Source organism: Camelus ferus, chromosome 32, assembly GCF_009834535.1.
Source record: "Camelus ferus isolate YT-003-E chromosome 32, BCGSAC_Cfer_1.0, whole genome shotgun sequence".
In the NCBI taxonomy this organism is placed as follows: domain Eukaryota; kingdom Metazoa; phylum Chordata; class Mammalia; order Artiodactyla; family Camelidae; genus Camelus; species Camelus ferus.
The window spans coordinates 4,056,458-4,080,960 of NC_045727.1; the positions used below are offsets into that span (position 1 = coordinate 4,056,458).

Below are 24,503 nucleotides of genomic sequence, written 5' to 3' on the forward strand. Positions count from 1 at the left end.
AAAGCACTTTGGTTTATACATTGGGACATTTCCCTAACTGTAAGAGTTAACATACATTGGAACATATTAACAAGGAAAGCTTGCAACGTATTCTCTGGGTCTCTAAGAAGTCAGTGAGTGTTTTCTGGGAGGTGAGAAAAATAACATGTTAACTGCTTTCTTGAGCTTCATAATCCCACAAATCTATGAAAGTAGTCAGTGTCTTTCTTCAAATCCACTGGCTTATTAAAAGGCTTTGCCATCATATTCATTAAGTTAACCTTCAGATTCCCCCAAAATTCTCTAGGCACTGACTTGGTCTAAAAGACTTGACATAAATTTTGAACCTGACTTTGTGCTTGTAAAAATCTTACAATTATTTTTCAAATTTATTTTAAAATAATTAAAATAGCTACATGTAGCTAGTGGCTACTGACTAAACAGCACAATCTGTAGCACATTTCCATTGTCACAGAAAGTTCTACTGGACAGTGGTCTAGACTCATTCACGCTCCCTTCATTTTCAAACCATTAGCATTAAAATTCTCCCTACCACAAACTCTTAAATGTTTCATTTGTGACAATTCTAGTCTGGGGGAAAAGCAATTCCCAAATCCAAATTCTATTTATAAAGTTTCAAAAAGGCAGAGTATAGAATCTTAAAGAGTTTCTACTTTTTAACTTTTTTTACTCAAGAACTTTTTGTAGTAAAAGTTTTAAATTTCACTTTTAATTACCTTCCAAGCAAAGTATTAAGGAAATAAAAAGTAACAATAATAAACTCTCGCTGGGTGCTATTTTATTAATTTTTATACACAAAAAGCATGGCCATCACAAAGAGAATAATTATGCCCATCAAGTCTCATAATCAAGTTTTTCATCAATTAGAAAAACGTTAAAATCTTGAAACTATTGAGAAAATTAAAGATGAAGTATTTTTTACTATGCATTTAAAAAAGGCATCTCTGTGACAGTTTACCAATACTGAAAGGCTACAGAGTATTCTATCTCATCTGCACTCATAACACAAATACTGCAAGTAATCCAAGCTGAATGTATCCACCTCAGCTTTTGTTTAAAAAACAAAAAAACTAAAACACCATCTGTTCCTTACCTAAACACCAGTAAACTACAATGCATTACAAGAAAATTTAAGCAGATATAAACATACATCATAAGCTGCAAATAAAATGTAAGGATGTTTGATTAGAAATATCTTCCTTTGTTCATCTTCTTGCTTAAAAGATGTTTGTCAAGCAAGTACCTTATCCAGGAACTCTTTTCTCCCTTTAAAATGAAAACTTGGGAAAAATGTGGAACTTACACTTTAATACTAAAAATACAGTTTGGTTCCTTGAAAGGCCAGTTATGAATGAGACAAAAAAAGGTGGGATAAGAAAAAAGTAAAAGGCTGAAAGGGGAAAAAAGGTTGGAAGGGGAGAGAGAAAAAAACCAAGACAGAGTAAACGAGGAAAAAAGTCTAACGATCCGGGAAAGGAAGAAGTGGAGAGTGACAGGCAGGAAATTCAGGCCTTTCCTGAGCTAAATCTATCATTTAACAGCTTTTGTTATACATGCTCATTAATTTAGCTAATCATTCCAGAGAGGCTAAAAGTAAAGTGAATTTACTTCAAAATTCTCACTTAGCTATTCATTAATCAAACTTCTATTTATAAAATTTAAATTGCCTTTATGAATCCTGGATTAGGTCAAGCTAATCAAAAGAAGAATCGATTTTGGGGGGGCCAGACCTGATCCATAAGTTTCCTGTTCACTGTGTTCCTTGATATAAAGGTTTAAAACTCTCATTTACCAATTTATTGAATCCTCAAAACACTAACCACAGTCCAAAAATAGTTTCCTAAGCCATGATCTTACTGAATGAAGCCAATTCAGTCCATGGGGCTGTGCATTTAATTTTTAACTAGGTTTTGTCATTTTTGACCTTGGGTGCACAAGTCATGAGATCACCAGCACAGCAAAACTTTAAAAATGAAACCAAAAAAAATTTCCCAGCTTTTAAAACAAACCATGAAAGAATGCTTCGAAGAGGGGTGGGGGAGGGGGACGAAGCAGCAAATTAAACTACAAATAGCAGTCCCAGTGTTAAGCTTCTTTTCAAAAGTACTGATACTCCCTTTAAGGGAAAGCTGTGCTAAGATAGCGAATGTTCAGGTGTGATGATTAGGACCTGTTAGCTACTTACCAGGAAACCGACTCCAAAATGACTAACAGAAACAGTAAGATGGTGAGGATAACTACATCTGAGACCTCAAACTGAGTACATAATAAAATTACTGACACTGGCTTTTACATACTACATCACATCCATAGTTTCCCTTTAATAATAATATATACAGCAAGACTCCTTTTTAAAGAGCATCTATTAAAGGATTAAATTTGTTAACATTTCCTAGCACCAAATAAATATAGTATGTACATACTTATTTTTGGATACCAAGTCACAGCACAATTAATGAAAATTTTAGTCAAAATGTTTCTAAACGCTTTTTAAAACCTGGCATCTAGTCAATTCAGGTACTGAGTCATTCTAAAATAATTTAAAGTTTAGTCTCTAACATAAAATTTTAACCCTTAAAATTCCCTAGAATATAGTATTTCACATGAAGTGACACATATTATACTGGCATACATTTCTAAAAGATTTCTGCAAGTTAGTGACTTTTCTATCCAAATACCAAAAATCCATTAACGGCCTTATTTGAAAATTGTCCTACAAATAGAGAAAACACAACTCACAAGTTCGTTTCCAAAAGAAATCCCTGTTCAAACTTTCTCCATTAAGGAGCAATCACTTAACTTTCCACTAGTAATGAGAGGTGGCTGGTGCTGCCAGAGATAATCCTGGGTAGCTGCTAGTCATGCCTTTCATGCTTAAGCTCAAGACATCCATGAGGTGTCTGCTAACCTGAATATTTTAAACCTGTAGTCATGCAAAGACCGAAAATACAGGAATGCTTCTCCCCTAGTATTTCAACCCTATTAAATTAAAAATCTTTGTAAGGGTAAATTTTTTCTTACCAGGATACTAAAGTTTTAAGTCTGTTGTTTTGCTTTAAAAAAAAAAAAAAAAAAAAAAAAAGCATTTCCAAAACAGTCACATGTTTGCTTGGTATGCAAAAATTAATTTCTGAAACAATTCAATTTTTAATTAACTCCAGCTTTCTTTAAGCTGGGTTATATTTCTTTTTTTTAAAACTGAATTATTTTCAGACATATATATATATATTTAATGGTTTTGTCTGGCACAAGGAAAATATTGCTCAACAAGTCTACTCCCTTAACATGTATTCTTTAAAAAGTGTTTTACTGTTCAATTAAAATTAGTATAAAAAACCCAACTCACTGGCAAAGTAGAAAGAAGGGCTTGTCTCCTTGTTGTATGGTAATTTGGGACATGCTGAATTTGGGAAATAGAAAGGTTAATTAGCCTTTTGAGGTGTGCATTTTCCTAATTTTCTGGAAAGGTTGACATATTTAATAATCTCTTTGTATTCATGCATAATTCATTTTTCTTATTTTACAAGAGATGACAAGCACTTTAAAAACATTGCTACAAAATCAAATAAGATAGGGCTGAACCAATAGACATTTTTCTTCTGTATTGGAGTGTCAAATTGCACATGCTCACTTGCTTAAATGAAAGGAGTAAAATTATTATCTAACAAAAAGACCAATACTGCATTCCACTGAGTAACCTTGATATAAATAATGTACCAAAACAAAACAATATTTACCAAGTTTAATTTAAAAGACAACCAATTTTGCAAACCACTATTAATTATTTACTAATAGAAATGTCATTATTCTGTAAAGTTTTAATTAGGCACCTGGTAGTGGATCCAAAAATTCAAAAATATAGTAATACTAATATTAAACATGGGTATAATTTCTTATTAAAATGTCTACATAAAAGGCTGTGAGAGTGTGTGTGCATGTGTGTGAGCGTGTGTAAGTGCACTTGAAAGGATATGCACCAAAATGTCAACAGGTGGCTGTCAGGTGGAAGATTAATAGGTGCATTTTAAATCCTTTTGCTTACTGTATTTTAGAATTTATCTGCACTAAACTACCAAAAATAAACTGAAAAGGATTCTAGATTTAACTCTTCCTGATGGATTTAGTCAGTAGAGAGTTTCATTCTTACTATTACTGAAAAGGGAAAAACCACTACCATGAAACAAAATTAGATGAATTAGAAGACTGGGTGTTAAAGACAAAAAATAATCTATTAGGAGGAAGAGGGCAAAGGCAATGATGAAAGCTAGACAGATGAAGGTCAAAGAGATGACTTTATGACCAAAGTTCATTCTAAGAAAGCTAGAAAGAGAAGGAGGTCAACAATTACTTAGAATGTGTATATATGTAACTCCTAATAATTTAAATGTTCAGCGATCTGTTGGCATATTTATCTTAAATATATCAAAACATTTAAAAACAATAATCAGTCTTTCACATTGCAGTTATTTCTGTTCTCAAAGCCTTTTACAAATGGCCATAACAATTAATGAATGACAAAAAGATGAGATATAATTATCATCAACATCTGGGTACATATTCTTTTGTTTGTGTAAAAAGGTTAATCTTTGCCCCTAGCCTGCCCTCATGAAGAGACATCGATTAAATACAACCTGCAAATAAGTAGTTCACATTCAGTTGAGCAACTTTCTCCTGGCATCAAAAAAATGGCTTTGTGACTAGTTCACTCCAGATTTCACTGGACTTCAGGTCTAGTATTTTGTTTATTTGCAGTATTTCCCATTTTCCCACATTTGAATAGACTTCAGGGTCCAAGGCTAACTGCTTTTCAAATGGAAATATTCTGGGAAGGTAATCATAAAAACCATCAGTGCCTCAAATACAGTGTTTACTGTACAGCCTGTTTCAAACCAATGAACATCCATCCAAAAGACAAAGCCAGATGTTGGTAGTGAGTGAGTACACTGAGGAGAAAGACTGCTCAACATCACAGTATTACTACAAAGGCTCAAAGACATGGGTACACAAATAGCAACTTTCCAAAAGCAAAGGAAATTTTAGCTCAGAGTTTCAGATCTCATTCCAAGAGGAGTACGCAAGGAAATGTGAAGAAAGAAATTTTTTTTCCACTTATTATATCATGATGTATTCACCAGAAATATACGTATAAACAATCATAATGAACATTTCACCTAGCCTTTAGCAAACTGGAAAAAGTGTTAAAACATACAAATTGAATAAAAGTCAGTGTGATAAATCAGTAGTGTCTTTTCACATGTACTTAGTCCTGGTTAAGACAACTAAAGACTCTCCCCCCTCAAAAAAAAAAAAAAAAAAAAAAAAGACAACTAAAGTAAAGCAATGATAGATCATAATCAAAATCACAAGCTAAATCAGTCTGTCAATTTTTCAATTCAGCTATGGATGGGCTTCTTGAAAGAAAAGTTTTCCAAGATGTAGCAATCACATCTATTTTAATTTAAAGTGCATAATCCACAGTAGAAAGTTTTAAGCAAAAAATTAAGCTCTGACTTAAGTATTTTATAAAAACAATGCCTTCAATCATGTAAAATTCCTGTCATTAGTGAACCAGTGGGACAGGAGCATGCCTCCAGAAAGAGAGCCTCGGCAGTGGGTTACAGGGGCCAGAGTCCTATTCTTATCAACCTACGAACTGTTAAACTGTTACCTAAAGTTGACATGAAAATCTTTACATTCTTAGTCATTCAAAAAGTTTAAATAAGTTTAAAAAATAAAATGTCCATGTAGTTACATGTAATTTCATTCTCATAGTAGTTACACTTTTCAATAAACTTAAATCTCTCTCCTCTCACTCCAAAACACTGAAATGCCAATGGGAAAACCTGAATGACAGTACAGGAGTTCCCAGAAATGTTCAAAACAAAACTTAGATCTAAGTAAAACTGGTACTAAGTAAAGGTGTATTTTGAAAAACATAGTATTACAAGATATAAGTGGAAATTTAATTTTAAATTCTCAATATTGAAACCTGTATTATTTTAGTACTTTACAGCTGCAAAGTTGACCTGCACAAAGTTCTCTGGCCACAAAACTAAGATAGTAATTTTAGCTTACTATTCTTACATACACTGTTAATTTTATATAGAATAATTTCATTTTCATTTTATTGTTTATAATGATTACATTTAAAGTATGGGTTACATTTACAGTATGAATCACATCTAAAGCAGATCTAATATTATACAAGTTCAGCCACTTAAAATATAGCATGATGCAGAAACACAGTAGCATTATAACAAATAGCAATAAATATATGTAATGCCAGTGACCCCCAGAGCAAGGAGTGAGGCAGAATGTTTCCTTTTGCTGCCGAGTGCTTTCATTATGGTAAAACTTTCTTGCATGCCTTAAGCAAGGCATACCAAATGCTGACAAGGAAGAGAACTTTCTCCACAAAAGATGCTCTCTGTTACATACATTATTACATTTTAGTTAAAGAGACATTTGAAGACAGAGGAATTTCAGGCGCAGAAGTAGAAATGATTTGCTAAGACTTATAAAGCAAGTCAGAGAGCTATAGTTTCAACATTTTGTTAGATTCTTGACCCTCAATGTCATAAAAGGCCAAGTTATTCTTAAACATAGTATTTTCTCAGAGCTTAAAAACTTATTAAGAAAAATCATACACACTGAAAAAGACAAACAAAATGCTTCCTACCATACATCGCATGCGTCTGCTCATGAGCCCCGTACTGAGTTGCTGAAGAAGATACTAAACCAGGCTGGGCATGTGTTGGTGGTGCCATCATCCTAGCATTACCCTGTATTACAGGACTATAGACATGAGGATGCTGTGTTCAAACAAAAAATAAAGAAAAAAAATTAAAGTATCAAATAGAGTCAAGTAGGTTTTAGTTAGATGTCTTAACTCCATGGCTTCCAGGTTTCCAGAAACAACTCTAAAAATTCTAAATCTGTTTTTGGCTCTTTCCTTTGAAACACATACATTGATCAGCCACTTTCTAATACATTAAAAAGGGCCCCCAAAACCTTAGCTGTCTACCCCATCAAAACACCAAGCACAAAATATAAACCAAAACCCACTTACCATATTAAAAAAGTTAAGGGGGGAGGGTATAGCTCCAGGGTAGAATGCACAACAAGCATGCATGAAGTCCTGGGTTCAATCCCCAGTAGCTCCTTTAAAAATAAAACCTAATTACCTCCCCTCTCAAATAAAATAAATAAATAATACAATAATAAATAAATTTTTTAAAAAGTTAAATCTAACTGGAAAAATTAATAGTTATTAAGTCATATCAGGCTTACCTGAGACTGATAATGTGGCACATGCTGAACGAGAGGCTGATTCGGAAACTGCTGAGGACTATAGGCAACATATTGTGTGGAATAAGCTGGCGGGGTGGCCACAATTGGTGGTCCTGCTGCTGAGGCTGGGTGCATCATGGTGCTCTGATGATGCTGGTCTTGCCGTTGTTGGGGCATATTTGGTACTAAAGAAAAAGATGACTTATTATTAGAAAACAGCATCTCCTTAGCTTAAAACACATGAACACAGTCCTTGAGGCTCTGCATGATTGGACCCTTCTGCCTGCCTCTCCAATGCCAAGTTATATACCATCCCCACCACTCCTTCAGACACTCTAGGCTGTTTCCTATCACATGTGCTATTCCTTAGCCTCAAACCCTGACCCCCTAACTCCCAGGTTGGAAAATTTTGACTGATCCTTGAAGTATCAGCTTGAAAGCAACATCCAGAGAGAGACCCTTTGTGATGATGCCCAGACTTGATCAAGTCCCTGTAACAGACACCTCCAGCAATGTGAAACAACATTCCCCTCATACTTCTTAGATAATCCCTGTATGATAACACTAAATTATGCCACTTGCTAGAAAAGGCCATTGGATTTTTCAAACAAAAACAAAAAGCACAACAAAAAAGCCAAAACAGACCCAACACTAATCTTTACTTCATCTTCTAAAATTTCCCACCACTGAATTCTTATACAATGTCTTGCTCTTTTTCAAACGTAGAATCTCAGGCTATCATGTAGCAGGTTTCTAAATCATAGCACTTTTAAAGAATTACTTTATGTCTTTTATTATTCCACACAAATTTCTGCCTATGGTCCTCCCCATTAAAGCTCTAGTTAAGAATTTAGCTCCCAGTTCCCCGCCAAGAGCTAGCTGCATGATCTGTGTACCTTTTCCTCACATGTCTATTACAGCACTGACTGTTGTCTGTAATGGGTTTATGATGTGATGTTAACCAAGCCACCTGAGGGAAGAAATCATGAGCCATTGCTTACTGCAAGGTATGAGGCACAAAGAATGCTTAACTTCGTAAGATCACCAGAACTGAGTATAAAAATTAATTGCTAATTCAGAGAAATAATTTTGTTTTTATTTTAAATATTTTAATTTTTTGCTAAAAATTTAATGACTTGCTGACTTAGAGGAGCTAGTTATATATACTGTTTTATGTAGTTAGAAAAGCAAACTTGAAAACAGGAAACGAATACAGTAGTATTTTTCTGAATTTAATTTTGAGATTTCACATATTGAAAAAGCACCTCTTTAGTAAAGAAAAGCCACCCCAAACTCAAATATCACCTTTATCAAATGAAAGTTATTCTAAGTTAACTGAACTTAACCTATTCACTACCACTACTTCTTTTCATTTTGCAACCCCCTCCCCGCTCCCTGTTAATGGAGGCACTGGGGACTGAACCCAGGACCTCATGCATGCCAAGCACGTACTTGGTAGATCCTGAGGTATATATCCTCAACCCCTAACACTATTTCTTTCGATACTTAATTATAACCATCACATATTTTTAAAATACTAGTCAGGTTTACTAATTTTTAAAAATAAATTCATTATAGAAACAATGGTGGAATATGATCTTGAAAGATAAAAAATTTTGCAACATAAAACAAAATTCCCCCTTCTAACCATTTGTATACCATTCTCTTCCCCAACAGCAACCACTGTATGTAGCCTTCTAGATCCATGCATCTGCACACATGCATATGTAGGTATACAGAGACAGACCTGGTTTTATGGTGGTGGTTCCCCTCCATCCCCTAAACTGAATTATCTTAATCTTAAACCACAGTTTAGATGAGCCATACTTTAGCCATTTCTTTATGTCAATGGTTTTCAACTGGGAGTAATTTTGCCTTTCAAGGGGCATTTGACAATGTCTGGAGACAACTTTGGTTGTTATAATTAGGGAATGGGAGGTTACTACTAGCATCCAATAGGTAGAGGCCAGGGATGCTAATAAACATCTTATAATGCACAGGACACCCAACCCCACCAACAAAGAATATCTGTCCCAAAATGCTGACTTTGGTATATTTTCAAATACAACTCAATTTTTCTAACAGGTTGCAAAAACATTATTGCTGCATTATGCACGAAGAAGACAGAGGTGGTTTTGTGCAAAAAGGCCCTAGTATTATGCAGGAAAGATAAGCCTTATTATATAATCTATGGCTGCATTTCAGAAGCAAGTCCTTAATTTTGCCTGTTATCTGACAGAGTAAAGAATAAGGACATAAAATTAACATAAAGACAACAATAGCCTTCATATACAGTACTTGATAAACTTACTTCATAAGTAACTACGAAGATGCAATGGTAAAGATGAACTCAGTTTACATTAGCAATAAAAAAAGACAATACCTATAATATAATTAAGTATAAACTGAAGAAACACATAAAACCTTTGAGAGAAACTTAAAAATACTACTGAAGATACAGAAGCAGATTTAAACAAGTAGAAAGGCATAATTTGTTCCTGGATAGGAAGACGATATAAAGATAGCAGTTCTCCCCTAAGTTAATCTCTAAATTATATATTTATAAATTTAATATGATTTTAATAAGAATGCCAACTGGCAAACTGAATGTTAAAATTCACAAGATCATACTGATAGAAAAGAACAAAAAACCCTCAATGGCCAACCTTTAGAGGATGACAGAAAAAGAACTCATTATTTTGAGAACTGCCTTGAAATGCTGGGCAGTTTAGTTGCCTTTTGTGCACAAACGCACCTCATGGTAACCAAATAGTCTGACATGGTAAAGGTTTTTCTTTACAGAAAAATTCCAGCTTACTAACTAAAGAGATGACAGAATGAGAATGTCATCATTTTGCAAACCTTAATGAAATAATGGATCTAGGGCTAGACAATGATCTTCAGTGCTGCTAAAACAAAGAAGAGCTGGCAGAAAATGTTATCCTGGGTAGATAAGGGAGCCCAGTTACTCCTATTAGCAAAGAAAAAGATTTAAGACACTGGCTCCAAATCAAAGTACACACACCATCTATGAAACACTCCAAGTTAAGTTTAAAAAAACACAACTTAATTGTATCAAGTCTCTCTACTATCAGTTTACAAGGATGACAGGGGATGGGGGAACACTTTAAACAATGCCACAAGGATGAAATCCATGAAATTCAGATAGCGAGAAAGAATACAGAACAAAAAAGCTGGATTTAAATAAGATGTAAAGGGAAAAAAACACGGGAAAACTATAAATTAAGAGAGACTGAACATTAAGAGAAATATGTATCAATCAAATGAAAAGTGTGGATTTCGGACTGTGGTTGAACAAGTCAACTATTAAGAAACAGTCATAATACAGGAGGAAAATGTGTACTTTGGATCTTTGATAGACAGGAATAATTGCTAAATTTTTAATGTGTGAATAATGGTAATTTAACTATGATTTTAAAAAGGAAAGAGTCCACAATGCTTAAAGATACACAGTGAAATATTGATGAATGAAATGATACAGTATCTAGGATTGCTTTAAAATAATCCAATGAAGGCAGAGTGTAAGAAAATGAGGGTATGAATGAACATAACATGTCTTTAAATTTTTATAAGTTATCGCAACATGAAACAATTTTAAAAAATTATTTAAACATGATAAACAAATGCAATTTGTAAACCTCTTTTGGATCCTAACTAGAATAAAATAACTGCCAAAAAATGTGTTTTAAAGATAGCCATAGAAATTTGAGGGTATTAGGAAACTATTGCTAATTCTTTCATAGTGTGATAATAGTAATGTTTGTTTTTGTAAGACCCCCTTATCCTTCAGAATTGAAAAATGGAATATTTACAGATAAAATGATGTATCTGGGATATGCTTTAAAATAACCTGAGTAGGGAGGGGTGTTGAGATGAAACAAAACTGGCCATGAATTTCTAATTGTTAAAGCAGAGTGATGAGCTCTCTTATACTAGCATACTATTCTAACTGCTTATTTGTATACGTTTGAATTTTTCAATAATAAAAAGTCAATTGATTTTTTTTTTCAGTATTCAACCTGAATATCTAGCTCATATGAAAAAACAAACAAGGAAGAAAAGTTAAGAAAACCTGAAGTGAAAAAAATTAACGTTGGGAGTGAGTGGATGGGGAAGTAGTCTTATCAGATAGTTTAACAGAATGGAACACAAACTCCAGATACAGATTCAACTGGACATGGATGCTACATACACGATGAAAATGGCATTTCTATCAGTTTGTTCTCTGAGCATAATGGAATCAAAAATTAAAACCAGAAATACATATGGAAACCCCAAATATTTGGAAATTAAAAACACACTACTAAATAACCCATTGGTCAAAGAAGAAATTATAAGACAGAAGACATTTTCAATGGAATATGAAAATACAACATGTTAAATTTTGGGGATGTAGCCAAAGCAATGACTAGAAATTTACAGCTTTAAATGCTATTAGAAAAGAAAGTCTTAAAATCAATTATCTAAGCAACCACCTTAGGAAACCAGAAAAAGAACAGCAAATTAAATCCAAAGAAAGCAAAAAAGAGGAAATGATAAAAGGAAAAGTCAATGAAAGCAGAAGCTGGCCTTTGAAAAGGTCACTAATAGTCTAGCAACACAGATCAATAAAAAGGGGAAAAAAGACATAAATTACCAATACCAGAAATGAAATACAGAGCATCACTACAGACCCTGCAGGCATTAAAAAGATAAAGGAATACTATTAACAACTTTATGCCATTAAATTTGGCAAGTTAAATGATACAGTCAGCATTAACTTGATACCAAAATCATACAATGACATTATAAAGCAAAGCAAACTACAAATCAAACATCCCCCAAGAACACAGACCAAAATCTCTTCAATAAAATACTATCAAGTCAAACCCAGGAAAACATATAAAGATAATACACCATGACTAAGTGTATAAATGTGGTGCCAGGAATGCAAGGCTGGTTTGATGTTCTAAAATCAATGTAATCCCTCAAAATAACAGAGCAAATGAGAAAAACTGTATGATATTCATAACAGATGCTGAAGTATTTGACATAATTCAATAACCATTCATGATTTTTAAAAAAAATCAGCAAATTAGGAACTGAAACCACAACTAACACTAAAGCAAACAGTGAAAGATATTACTTTCCCGCTTAGATCAGGGGCATGGTAAGGAATGTGTCATTTCTATTCAGTAATGTATTAGAAGACCTAGGCAGTATAATAAGGCAAGAAAAAGACAGATATACTGAGTGGACTGTGATTGTACACATAGAAAATTCTAAGTAAGTCTAAAAAAAAGCTATTAGAAACAATAAATGTGTTTAACAAAGTGGTAAGACACAATTTATATAGTGAAAACTACAAAATATTGGTGAAATGGAACACTTAAATAGACAGATACACCATATTTATGGATTGGAAAATTAAACACTGTTAAAGGGAGTCAATTTCCCCACAAACTAATCTTCAATACATATAATTCCAAATTGATTCTAAAATGTATTTGGAAATGTAAAGAATCTAGAATAGCTAAAACAATTTTAACAAAGAAGAATAAAACTGGAGGAACTACCTGAACTGATTTTAAGATTTATTATAAAGTAATAGTAATCAAAAAGTTAATGCTGGCGTGAGGATAGATACATAGATCAATACAACAAAACAGTTCATTCAGGAATAGAATCACACATGAACAATCAACTGATTTATGATGATGCCAAGATAATTTCATAGGCAAAATAGAGGCTGGTGCTGGGAAAAATGGATATACATGGAAAGAAAATGAACCACAACATTCACCTCATGCCCTACCCAAAAACTAACTTCAGGTCAATCTTACATCTAATTGTAAAACTTAAAATTTGTATTAAACTTCTAGAAGAAACATAAAAGAATAGATAAACAAGATTATACTGTATAGCACAGGGTATCACAGAGGAAAAAATGTGATAATGAGTGTGTATATGTCCATGTATGACTGAAAAATTGTGCTGAACACTAGAATTTGACACAACATTGTAAAATGATTATAAATCAATAAAAAATGTTTAAAAAATAAAAAACAAACAAAAAAGAATTTTTGAGAGAACCACAGAAAATGATAAATGGGAAAAAAAAAAAAAGAAACATAAAAAGATCCACATCCTTTGCACAGGCAAAGGTTTCTAAGTTATAATACAAAAACTGCATGAATCATAAGAGGAGAACTTGATAAATGGAATTTCATCAAAATAAAGAATACTGGCTCTTTGAAAATGTTCATAATACCTTTACCTGATAAAAAAACTTGTATCCAGAATATATAAATAACTGTTAAAATTAATAGTAAGAAAAGAAATCCCATGTAAATAAAGGAAAAAGATTTAAACAAGCATTTTGCAAAAGAAGACTGACAGACAATAAACACATGCAAAGATGCTCATAATCAGTAATCATCAGAGAAATGAAACCAGTGAGGTTATCATTATAAATATTAGACTGGCTAAAATTAAAATGACAATACCAAGTGTTGAGAAGGATGTAGAGTATTTGTAACTCTCATACATACCTGATCAGTTAAAACGTTAAATGACTTTGGAAAACAATTTATCCATTTCACATTAATTTAAAATCGCACTTAGCATATAGCTCAAGAATCCCAATTCTAGGTACTTAACCAAGAGAACTGAAAACAAATGTTCACACATTCATACACAAATGCTCTTAACACTTAATCAGAAGCACCCCAAACTGGAAATAATCCAAACACCCATCAACCGGTAGTGGGTAAACTGTGGTGTGATCATAAAAATGGAATGCGATTCAGCAATAAGGAGGAACACACTGACACAGGTGATAACATGAAATAATGAAAAATTATTATGTTGTTTAAGACAGACACAAAAATACACTACATGATTTGATTCATTAAAAAGATTAGAAAAATCTAATCTACAGTAAGAGAAAGCAGATCAGTGGTTGCCTGGAGCAAGTGGTAGTAGGGCAGAGTTTTCATTAAAATATACACTTGAAACACATTTTATTGTATGTAAATTGTACAATAATAAAACTGGTTAAAAATTTCTGGACAATCATTTGGAAGAAGATAAAGTGGATTCATAACCTGCACTGTGTACAAGGTAATTTTCAAGTGGGTTAGAAATTTAAACGTAAAAAGGGGGACGTTACATAAATCCTAGAAGGCATATGAATTCTTTTACTTCATGAGTGGGCAAAATTTTAAAAACTGTAAATCAAAAAATCCAAAGGTGAAACTCAGGAGAAAAACCATAAAACTTCTAGTGAGAAAAAAACAGAGGAGAAAATCTTTGCAACCTTTTAGTATGCAAACAGGAAACAAGACAACCATTCAAAAAAAACTTTGATAAAATGGACTCCAAAATTTAAAACTTCTGCTCTTTCAAAGACATTTTAAAAAGTGAATAAATAAGCCATAGACAAGAAAATGTTTGAAATACATACATCAGAAAAAGGACTGTATTCACCCCTACAACACAGTTAAGATTAACAACTCAATAAAAAAAAGAATGAGGAAAATTTTGATACAATGATATACAGTAATTTCTACAAAATACTGTGTCTTCACACAAAAAACTCATGGGTGCAGAACAGTACATACAGTATGCTTCCTTTTGCATATAGTGGAAGAAAAGTAACTGTCAACAAGGATATCGAGACAATTTAATGAGGAAAGAATAGTCTTTTCAGCAAATGGTGCTGGGATAACTGGGTATCAACATGCAAAAGAATAAATGTGGACCCTATCCTCATCCTATACACAAAAATTACCTCAGAATGTATTACCAACCTAAATGTTAAAGCTGAACTATGAAACTTTTAAAAGAAATCACAGTAAATCTTGGAGACCTTGAGTCAGGCAATGGTTTTTCAGATATGACACCAAAAGCACAACCAACAACAAAAAACACAAATAAACTGAATTTCTATCAAAATTTAAAATTTTAGAAGAACACCATCAAGCAACTAAAAAGACAGACCATAAAATGGAGAAAATATCTGTAAATCCTTTATCTGATAAAGGATTTGTATACAGAAGATATAAAGAACTCTTACAACTCAGTGATTAAGAGACAAATAACCTAGTTAAAAACTAGGTCAAATATTTGAATAAATATTTCTCCAGAGAATATATGCAAATAGGTCAATGAGCACATGAAAAAAATGTTCAACATCATCAGTTACTAGGGAAATACAAATCAAACCATAATGAGATACTATTTTATAACCACTAGGATGGATCTAGCCCAACACCTCCTCCTCCAAAACAAACAAACAAACAAAGAATAAAAAAGACAATATCAAGTGTTGGTTAGGATGTGGAGAAATTAGGACCCTTGCACAATACTGGTAGGAATATAAAATGGCGCAGCCTCTTTGGAAAACAATGCAGCAGTTCCAACAGAGTTAATTTCACTCCAAGAGAAAAAAACATACACAAAAAATAGACACTAATGTTCACAGCCCCATTATTCATATCAGTCAAAAAGTGGGAACAGCCTGAAGTGGCATCAGCTGATGAATGGATAAATAAAATGTGGTATTTATATAAAGGAGTGTTATTCAGCCATAACAAGGAATGAAGTACTGACAGATGCTCCAACATGGATGAACCTTGAAAACATAATGCTAAGTGAAAGAAGCCAGTCACAAAACACTACATACAGTATGATTTTACTCATACGAAATATCCAGAATAGACAGATCTATAGAGAAAAGAAAGATTAGCAAGTCTAGGGTATGAGTGTGCGTGTGCATGGGGCAGGAGGGGGGCAACTACTACAGGGCACGGGGCTTCTTTTGGGAGTGTAAAGATGTTTTGACATTGACTGTGGTAATGAATGGACAACTCTGAGAATATCTTTAAATCCACCAAACAGTATACTTCAAATGGATGAATTTTATGGCATATGAATTACAGTTGACCCTTGAACAATATCAGTGTGAACAAAGGTCCACTTATATGCAGATTTTTTTTTTCCAGTGGTAAATACTATAGCAATACACGATCCACCACTGGCTGAATTTGCAGATATGGAACTGTGGACATGAAGGACTGACTACAAATTATACTCAGATCTTTGACTGCACAGAGTGCACAGAGGGTCAGGTCAGTGCCCCCAACCCCTGAGTTGCATATAGAAGACAATATTTCGGAAGTAACAAAGGTAGCAACTCCTGACTGAAAATTTGCACTTAAAGAATTCTTAGTGAAAGATACTAAAGTAATATTCCAAATAAATTTTAAACTTTATCTTGCAGTCCAACGAGACAACAAATATTTTGAAAATATCTTATACACATTATAGCAAAATGTAAATAAGCCAGCCTCTAAGATGGCCCCCCCCAGTGACCCTGCCTCCTGGTATTCACAACCATATGCAGTACCCTTCCACAGGTACCAGATTTGCTCTGTGCGATCTATATAGCAAATGACAAAACACTATGTCACTTCCAAGATTAGGCTGTAAAACAAATGGCAGCTTCCATTTAGGTCAGTTTCTCTCTGAACACTCATTCTGGGAGAAGCTAGCTGCCATACTATGACCAGAACTATACTGCCAACAGCTCTGAATCTGGAAGCAGATCCACCAGCCCCCCAGGTAACTGCTGCACTAGCCAATACCTTGTCTTCAACTTCTTAAGAGATTCTAAGGCAAAACCATCCAGCTAAGCTGTCCTGGATCCCTGACCCTCAGAAACTATGTGAAATAAAATGTTTATTGTTTAAGGCAGCTAAGCTTTGTGGCAATCTGTTAAAAGACAGATAATATAGTTAGTACTTTTACAAGGTAAGAGAATAAGAAATGCAAGCAAAAAAGTCACAATAAAAATCTTGCGATGTTAACTTGAACTGGATATATACTAAGATACATTTCTGAATTTTTGAAAAGAAAAAAAAGTACATGTTAGCACCTGGTAAATTAATTTAGCAAACACTCTTTCCAAGTTTAACATCAAAAACTTCAAAATTCAATTATACTTTTTGAAGATGATCCTGAACACTCATTACTGATGAGTATTTCTTCTCTGCTTTTTGTTCATAAAAATGCATCTAAATGTCTGATGTAATGTTGGGCATCAAAAGTCAATGCACAGCCTCATCAAAAGTCAAAACTGCACTGCAAGTATTTATTCATTATTAATTAAGTTATTTAATTCATACAGCATGCAGATTACAAGCAAACACAGGCAGGATTATTCTCACCTTTACCTGCTCTATATGTCTTGGCTTGATTCACTGGCATGGGCGTCATAGGTATAGGATATAAAGGCTTGAGGGAAGTAAACAAACAAACAAACAAAAAACGAAGATTAGGCTCTCAAGACATTAATGTATTTTACTACTTTCTTCGTTGCATATTGCTAGAGAGCTAGTTCTGAGGTTTCTTGATTCTCTTGATTCTCTGTAAGTCATTAAAAAATAAAATCACACCCACAGCTAAAAGGACAAACCCCAAACTACAGTAAATCTAAACCATTTTTCTTACCAGAAAACATTCTCACATTTAGGCCCTTCTACTAACACCATACCACACCACTGCACGCCACCCCTTTCTAAATACTTCTTTTATGCCATCACATCCTCAAGTGACTGCACACCTACGAGTGCTTGGTATCAAATACAAACAACTTGGAGAGGGTAAATGAACATCAAATTCTATGACTTACTTGCACGCCTGGGCTCACGGGGACTGGATACATCATATTTGGTGCAAAACAAACAGGTTGAGTATAAACTGGAGTTGGCTGCTGATGACCCACCATAGATGGGCTAGGTTGTGCTTGAGGACGAGGTGAAGTTGGGGTAGTAGAAGGCTTTGGCTACAATAACAAAAATCAACAATCTTAAGGTGAAAAGCTAACTATTATTATAATTTGAAGACAGATTTCCCCCATCTTTAGTTTTACTCACTTTGAATTATTCCCTCAATGAAAGTATCTTATAGAAAATAAACTTCACCAGGTTTCAAATAAAAGAAAAAAGTTACTTTGGTAAATAGTTACAGTAAAATGCTACCAATTAATCATCAATACTATTAAAAATAGGAGTGGTGACTTTTAAGGAACTGGAGAAAGTGTTTTAAAAAATTAAAAAATAAATCTATCCTCTTCACAAAGTCAGAAGAATAATAACAACAGTGTATCTATGAACCTGAGAGCCTAGTTAGCCAACCATCTTCAAATTCCGAGTCAGAAAGATTCAGATTTCCCCAGATCACATCTACTTGATGAAAAAACTAGAATTTTTCCTATGGCTCAAAAATATACATTAACGACCATACAAGAAAAAGGAACTTAAACTACAAGTTGTTTTAGAATACTGTAACTGAATTAAATGGTAGGTATGGGAAAAGATACATTACTACTACTACTAGTTTTTTTTAAGAGACTAGAGAAAAGAAAAACTACCTGAGAAAAGGAACGAGGGTTGAACTCCTTCGCATTGGGATTCAATGTTGATTTCCTCACTTGCCTAAACCAGAAAAAAATAAACACCAGTAAAATCTGCATGGAACTTATGTTTCTCTGAAGTCTTTTATACCTGATAGTTTAAGACAGTTACCTGTAGAAGATCACTAATTCTCTTCATTAAAACACACACACATATTTCCCACTCAGTCTAATAATCACTAACCAAAAAAGGGACCACATTTTTTTAGAAGTGTAATATACAATGCTTCTCTCAAAGGCAATCAATACAAACAAACTGAAACGACAATAACCCCTTAAGAGCAATCCTTAATATACCAATTCTCTAGCATGCAATATTTTTTTATGTGACAAAATGTTTCCTACATGAAGTATCTTGGGAAAAATCATGACTCTAATAAAAATTTTTGCCTCAAATCAAAAATAAGTGCTCCATGACTTATCAACAACCTGCATTCCAAAAGTTCAGCTGTAAACTGAGCTGTATGGAACCCAAAAGAAATAAATCATTAGTGGTGTGGTTAGGTTCTAAGGCCAGCCCACAAAAGCCCATTTAATTGATAAAATGTTGGATTTCCAGAATTAAGCCCATCTTAACAAATCTAATCACTAGCTAAAATGTTGTTTCTGATAGAAAACACATGGAGAAGCAGGGGCACTAAATCTCTCTCTTCTTGGCAGTGGCAGGTTTTAGTCCTAGTAGCACAGCTAAGAGGTAGGTACACTACCACCCAGGGGATACTGGCCCCCAAAGCTAGTCATTTTTCAACTCCCTGTACGTTTACAAAATAGTCATTCTTAATTTACATGCAGTTTTTTTGCCAGGGGGAGCAAAGATGGTGGAGAAGGGAAGAAGAGTACAGGGTGCAATGACCTAATTTACTTGACATGTCATTTGTTTACCAGTTGTTTGTAAGCTGAGGGCTTCTTAAAAGCCTAGACAAATTCTTGAGTTGGAAAGCCCTGGGCACCTTAAGAAAAAGTAAGGAACAACAACAACAACAAAGTAAGGAACAGGATGTGCTAAATTCCGGGTTTACTCACTCAGCTGCATCCTTCTTCTCCTCTTTATCATCTTTCTCTTGTTTACATCCTGGACTGGAAGTCTGAACCCCTTGGGATGTGACCTCAGGCCCTCTCTTGTGCTCCGCGTTACTGAGGATTGAAGGGGAAATGCTGGGGCTGCCCGGCTTGCTGCTGCCACTGGTGCAGTTGCTGCTATTTTCAATGAAAGAATCCTTAGCATTTGGTTCAATTTTGTCTTTGATCAAATCTCTTGATTTTTCTCCCTCTCTATTTTTGTTTATCAGTTGATCCATAGATTCAGAAGTAGCACTTGGCTGTAACTAAATAAAGGAAATAATTATACTTAAATAGTTTAAATAACTCTAGTAAACAAGCTTTTTCCATGAGCACAAACTAATATTTGTAAGCATAAAATATACTGAAAAAGGCTTTTTCCATACTTTAGAGTAGTATTTTTATTATAAGGCAATAATAACAAAATGTCTATACAACATAATTATAGTCATCTAAGCACTCAAATGTCCTAGACTCAGTGCTTACCATGTGTCAGAAATTCTGCATGCTGGGTATGGAAAATGTGGAATGGAATAGTTCTTATCCTCCCAAAGCTTATCATCTGGGTGAGATTAGACACTTAACTACAAATTGAGTAAATGCCATGGGATCCCACAGGAAAAAGCAACTTACACAAAGTAAAGGATTCTCAACGGAAGTGTCATCTAGTCTAAAGTGTGAAAGATGTTGGGGGGTTTGGAAAAGGGAGTAATAGTCCAAGCAAAAGAAACAGCATGTTTAAAGACCCAAAGGAAAGGGAGAAGATGGTCCCATTATGAAACAGAAAAGTACCAGTGACTGGACCAAGAGTGGGCACAGATGCACGAATAAGTCAAGAAATGACAAACTCACCCAAGAGGAACGAGATAACAAAGGAACTTGAAGGCTATGTTAAGGACTCTAGCTTTTAATTCTCAGGATAATGAGAAGTCACTAAAGAATTTTAAGCAGTTATAGTACTGAGAAAATTTACTAGTTCATAAAGATGAGCACAGCAGTTTTGTGGAAAATGAACTGAAGGGAGCCAAGTAAGGGTGCAGAGAAACCGTTACGGAGGCTGGACTAAAATGGAGACTTGGCCTTGAGAAGTGGTAGGTTGGAAAGTCTGAAGTAGGGGGATTCAGAGAAAGACCTGACTAGACATGTTAGTCTGTTAGACCTCTAATCCATAAAGTAAAGGAAACCACAAAACAGAAGTACCAACAAGAAGAGCAGAAGACAAAGACATTAGTGAAATAAGTGATGGGTTTTTTTTTTTAAGTTTGCAGACCAGAAGAAATCAATGCTACTGCTGCCTGAAGACTTTAGATGCACTACTCCACAGAAGAAAGAAAAGGAGAGCTGAAAGAAATGGCGAGAGAAGGAAAAGGGCAGCAAGTAGAAGGAGCCAAGGTGGAAATGAGAACAAACCCAAGCAGCAGCCGTGGGCAGTGAGAACCAGCTGAAGAGCAACTGTACAGCAGAAGGGGCTGCAAGGTTGAAGGGAGCTGAACTATCTCCTCAGCCTTAGGAAGGACAGACCAAGGTCAAAGTCTCACTACTGAGGTCTTTGGTATCCTGGCAAATGGCATTACATACCTCAGGGCTTCTCAAGCTTCACTGCATCACCAATGTAGTTACAGTCTTCAAACAGTTGAAGACAAGAAGTGATAGCGACATTTATTTGGACTCAGTAGGAATGTAGGTCATAGTATAGGTACTTAATGTTTACTAAAGGCTGTTCACGTAACAGACAAGTGTGTACTGCATAAAACTTCAAGTACTTATCACAAGGGTCTTCGAGAGAGGCAAAAATGAGGCTTTCGGTGTTGTTAGTCATATAATGGGAAACATACCTAATAGTACTCACTATAGTACTCGGTGCTTTAACTTATTTACTAACTCATTCATTTAGCCATTATTGTAACAGCTCTATTTGATGTACATACTACTAGGACAATCTTACAAATGAGAAAAAATAAGGCACAATTGATGCTTTTAAGCATTCTGCTATACTTATCTGCAGTATACTAAACCTAAAAGAAAACTGAGACTATCCTTATTTTTTTTAATTGAATCATTTTTTTCCTTTTTGGGGGATACAATTCACATAAAACATTTTATTAGTTTCAGCTGTACAACACAGGGATTCAGTATACGTATGTACTGTGAAGTGATCACAATGTCTAGTTAATAGCCATTATCACACACTTATAAATTTTTCTTCTTATGGTGGGAACTGTTAAAATCTGCTCTCTTAGCAACTTTCAAATATACAATATAGTATTACTGACTAGAGCCACCATGCAGTACACTACTTCCCCATGACTGACTGACTTTAAACTGGAAGTTTGTACCTTGTGACCACCGTCACCCATTTTGCTTCCACACCTTACTCCCCGACCCGTCCCCTGCCACCTCTGGCAACCGCCAACCTGTCTCTGTAAGTTCAGGGTTTTTTTTGTTTTTAAGATTCCACATATAAGTGAGATCAGATGATATATTTGAATTTCTCTGAGTTACTTCACTTAGCATAATGCCCTCAAAGGTCATCCATGTTGTTGAAAATGGCAGGATTCCCTTCTTTTTTTTTTATGGCTGAACAGTAATTCCACCACCATGTGTGTGTGTGCACACACACGTGCATACACATGCAGGTATCTTTTTGAGTTAGTGTTTTCGTTTCCTTTGGATAAATACCCAGAAGTGGAACTGATGGACCATATGATAGTTCTACTTTTAATTTTCTGAGGAAACTCCATACTGTTCTCCACAGTGGCCATACCAATTTATCCACCAATAGTGCCCAAGGGTTCCTTTTCTTCACACCCTGACCAGCACTTGTTCTTTGTTCTTCTTCTTCTTTTTAATAACAGCCATTCTAATAGGTGTGAAATATTTCATTGTGGTTTTAACTTGCATTTCTTCAATACTTAGTGACAGTGAGTTCCTTTTCATGGACCTGTTGGCAATCTTGTGTCTTCTTTGGAAAACAGTCTGCTCAGATCCTGTGCGCACAATCTTGGGTCTTCTTTGCAAAACAGTCTGTTCAGATCCTGTGCGCACTTTAAAATTAGATTGTATTTTTGCTATTTAGTTGTATAACTACTTTCTATACTTTGGATATTAACCCTTTAAGAGATACACGACTTGCAAACGAGAGGGTGTGGAGAAAAGGGAACCTTCTTACACTGTTGATGGGAATATAATTTGGTGCAGCCACTATGTAGAACAGTATAGAGATTCCCTAAAAAACTAAAAATAGAGTTACCATATGATCCAGCAATTCCACTCCTGGGCATATATCCAGAGAAAATGCCAATTCAAAAAGAAACATGCAGGGGGAGGGAAAGAGCTCAGTGGTAGAGTGCATGTTTAGCATGCACAAGGTCCTGGGTTTAAATCCCAGTACTTTCATTAAAACAAAAACTAAAAAGAAGCACGCCCCTCAATGTTCACAGCAGCACTACCTGCAATAGCCAAGGCATGGAAGAACCTAAATGTCCATCAACAGATGACTAGATAAAGAAGTCGTGGTGTGTACACACACACACACACACACACACACACACACACACAAAGGAATACTACCCAGCCATAAAAAAGAATGAAATAATGCCATTTTGTAGCAACATGGATGGACCTGGAGATAATCATACTGAGTGAAGTAAGTCAGACAAAGACAAATACCACATATCACTTATATATGAAATCTAAAAAAAAAAAAATGACAGAAATGAACTTATTTACAAAACAGAAACAGACTCACAGATATAGAAAACAAAGGGTTTTGGTTCTGGTTACCAAAGGGGAAAGGGGGGGCAGGGGTAAACCAGGAGTTTGGGACTAGCAGAAACAAACTACTATATAAAAAACAGATAAACAACAAGATCCTGCTGTATAGCACAGGGGACTATATTCAATAGTTTACAATAACCTATAATGAAAAAGAATATATATACATATAACTAAATCACCATGCTATACACTAGAAATTAATACAACATTATAAATCAACTATACTTCAATTTTAAAAATTAAAAAAATAAAAATGAGAAAAGAAACAAAAAACAAAGACATGATTTGCAAATATTTTCTCCATTTGGTAGTTTAATTTTGTCAATGGTTTTCCTTTGTTGCACAGAAGCCTTTTAGTTTGATGTAATGATTATTTTTAAAATTTATTTATTTGTTTGTTTGTTAGGGGGAGCTAATTAGGTTTGTTTTTTATTTATTTTCTTAATAGAGGTACTGAGGATTGAACCTAGGACCTCATGCCTGCTAGGCATGCACTCTACCACTGAGCTATATCCTCCGCTCTGGTTGTTTATTTTTGTTTTTGTTGCCTTTGCTTCTGGTGTAAAATCAGTCAAGGAGCTTACTGCCTAAGTTTTCTTCTAGGAATTTTTTGGTTTCAGATCTTACTTTCATGTCTTTAATCCATTTTTCGTTGATTTTTGTATATGGTTTAATAAGATAGTAGTGCGGTTTCATTCTTTTGAACGTGGTTGTTCAGTTTTCCAACACCATTTATGAAGAGACTGTCCTTCCCCTACTGTATATTCTTAGCTCCTTTGTCATAAACTGACCATATACATGTAGGTTCACTTCTGGGCTACCCACTCTGTTTCACTGATCTGTGTGTCCATTTTTATGCCATACTGTTTGACTACTGTATTTTTAATACCATTTGAAATCA

At 34.5% G+C, this 24,503-nt stretch overlaps 1 protein-coding gene across 10 annotated transcripts in view; it reads right to left on the bottom strand.

Moving 5' to 3' along the window:
• Positions 1-24,503, bottom strand: part of ATXN2 (ataxin 2) — a 99,873-nt gene that overhangs the window by 6,298 nt on the left and 69,072 nt on the right. For 5 of the 10 annotated variants that reach the window (XM_032471223.1, XM_032471225.1, XM_032471217.1 and 2 more), the window contains 7 exons: positions 19,790-20,091; positions 18,725-18,788; positions 17,984-18,136; positions 17,520-17,586; positions 7,291-7,475; positions 6,680-6,812; positions 3,347-3,400 (listed from right to left, as the gene is read on the bottom strand). In XM_032471223.1, coding sequence (XP_032327114.1) covers positions 3,347-3,400; positions 6,680-6,812; positions 7,291-7,475; positions 17,520-17,586; positions 17,984-18,136; positions 18,725-18,788; positions 19,790-20,091 — 958 coding nt within the window. The remainder of the gene's footprint in view (positions 1-3,346; positions 3,401-6,679; positions 6,813-7,290; positions 7,476-17,519; positions 17,587-17,983; positions 18,137-18,724; positions 18,789-19,789; positions 20,092-24,503) is intronic. The other 5 variants (XM_032471218.1, XM_032471220.1, XM_032471222.1 and 2 more) reach the window with 3 other exon arrangements.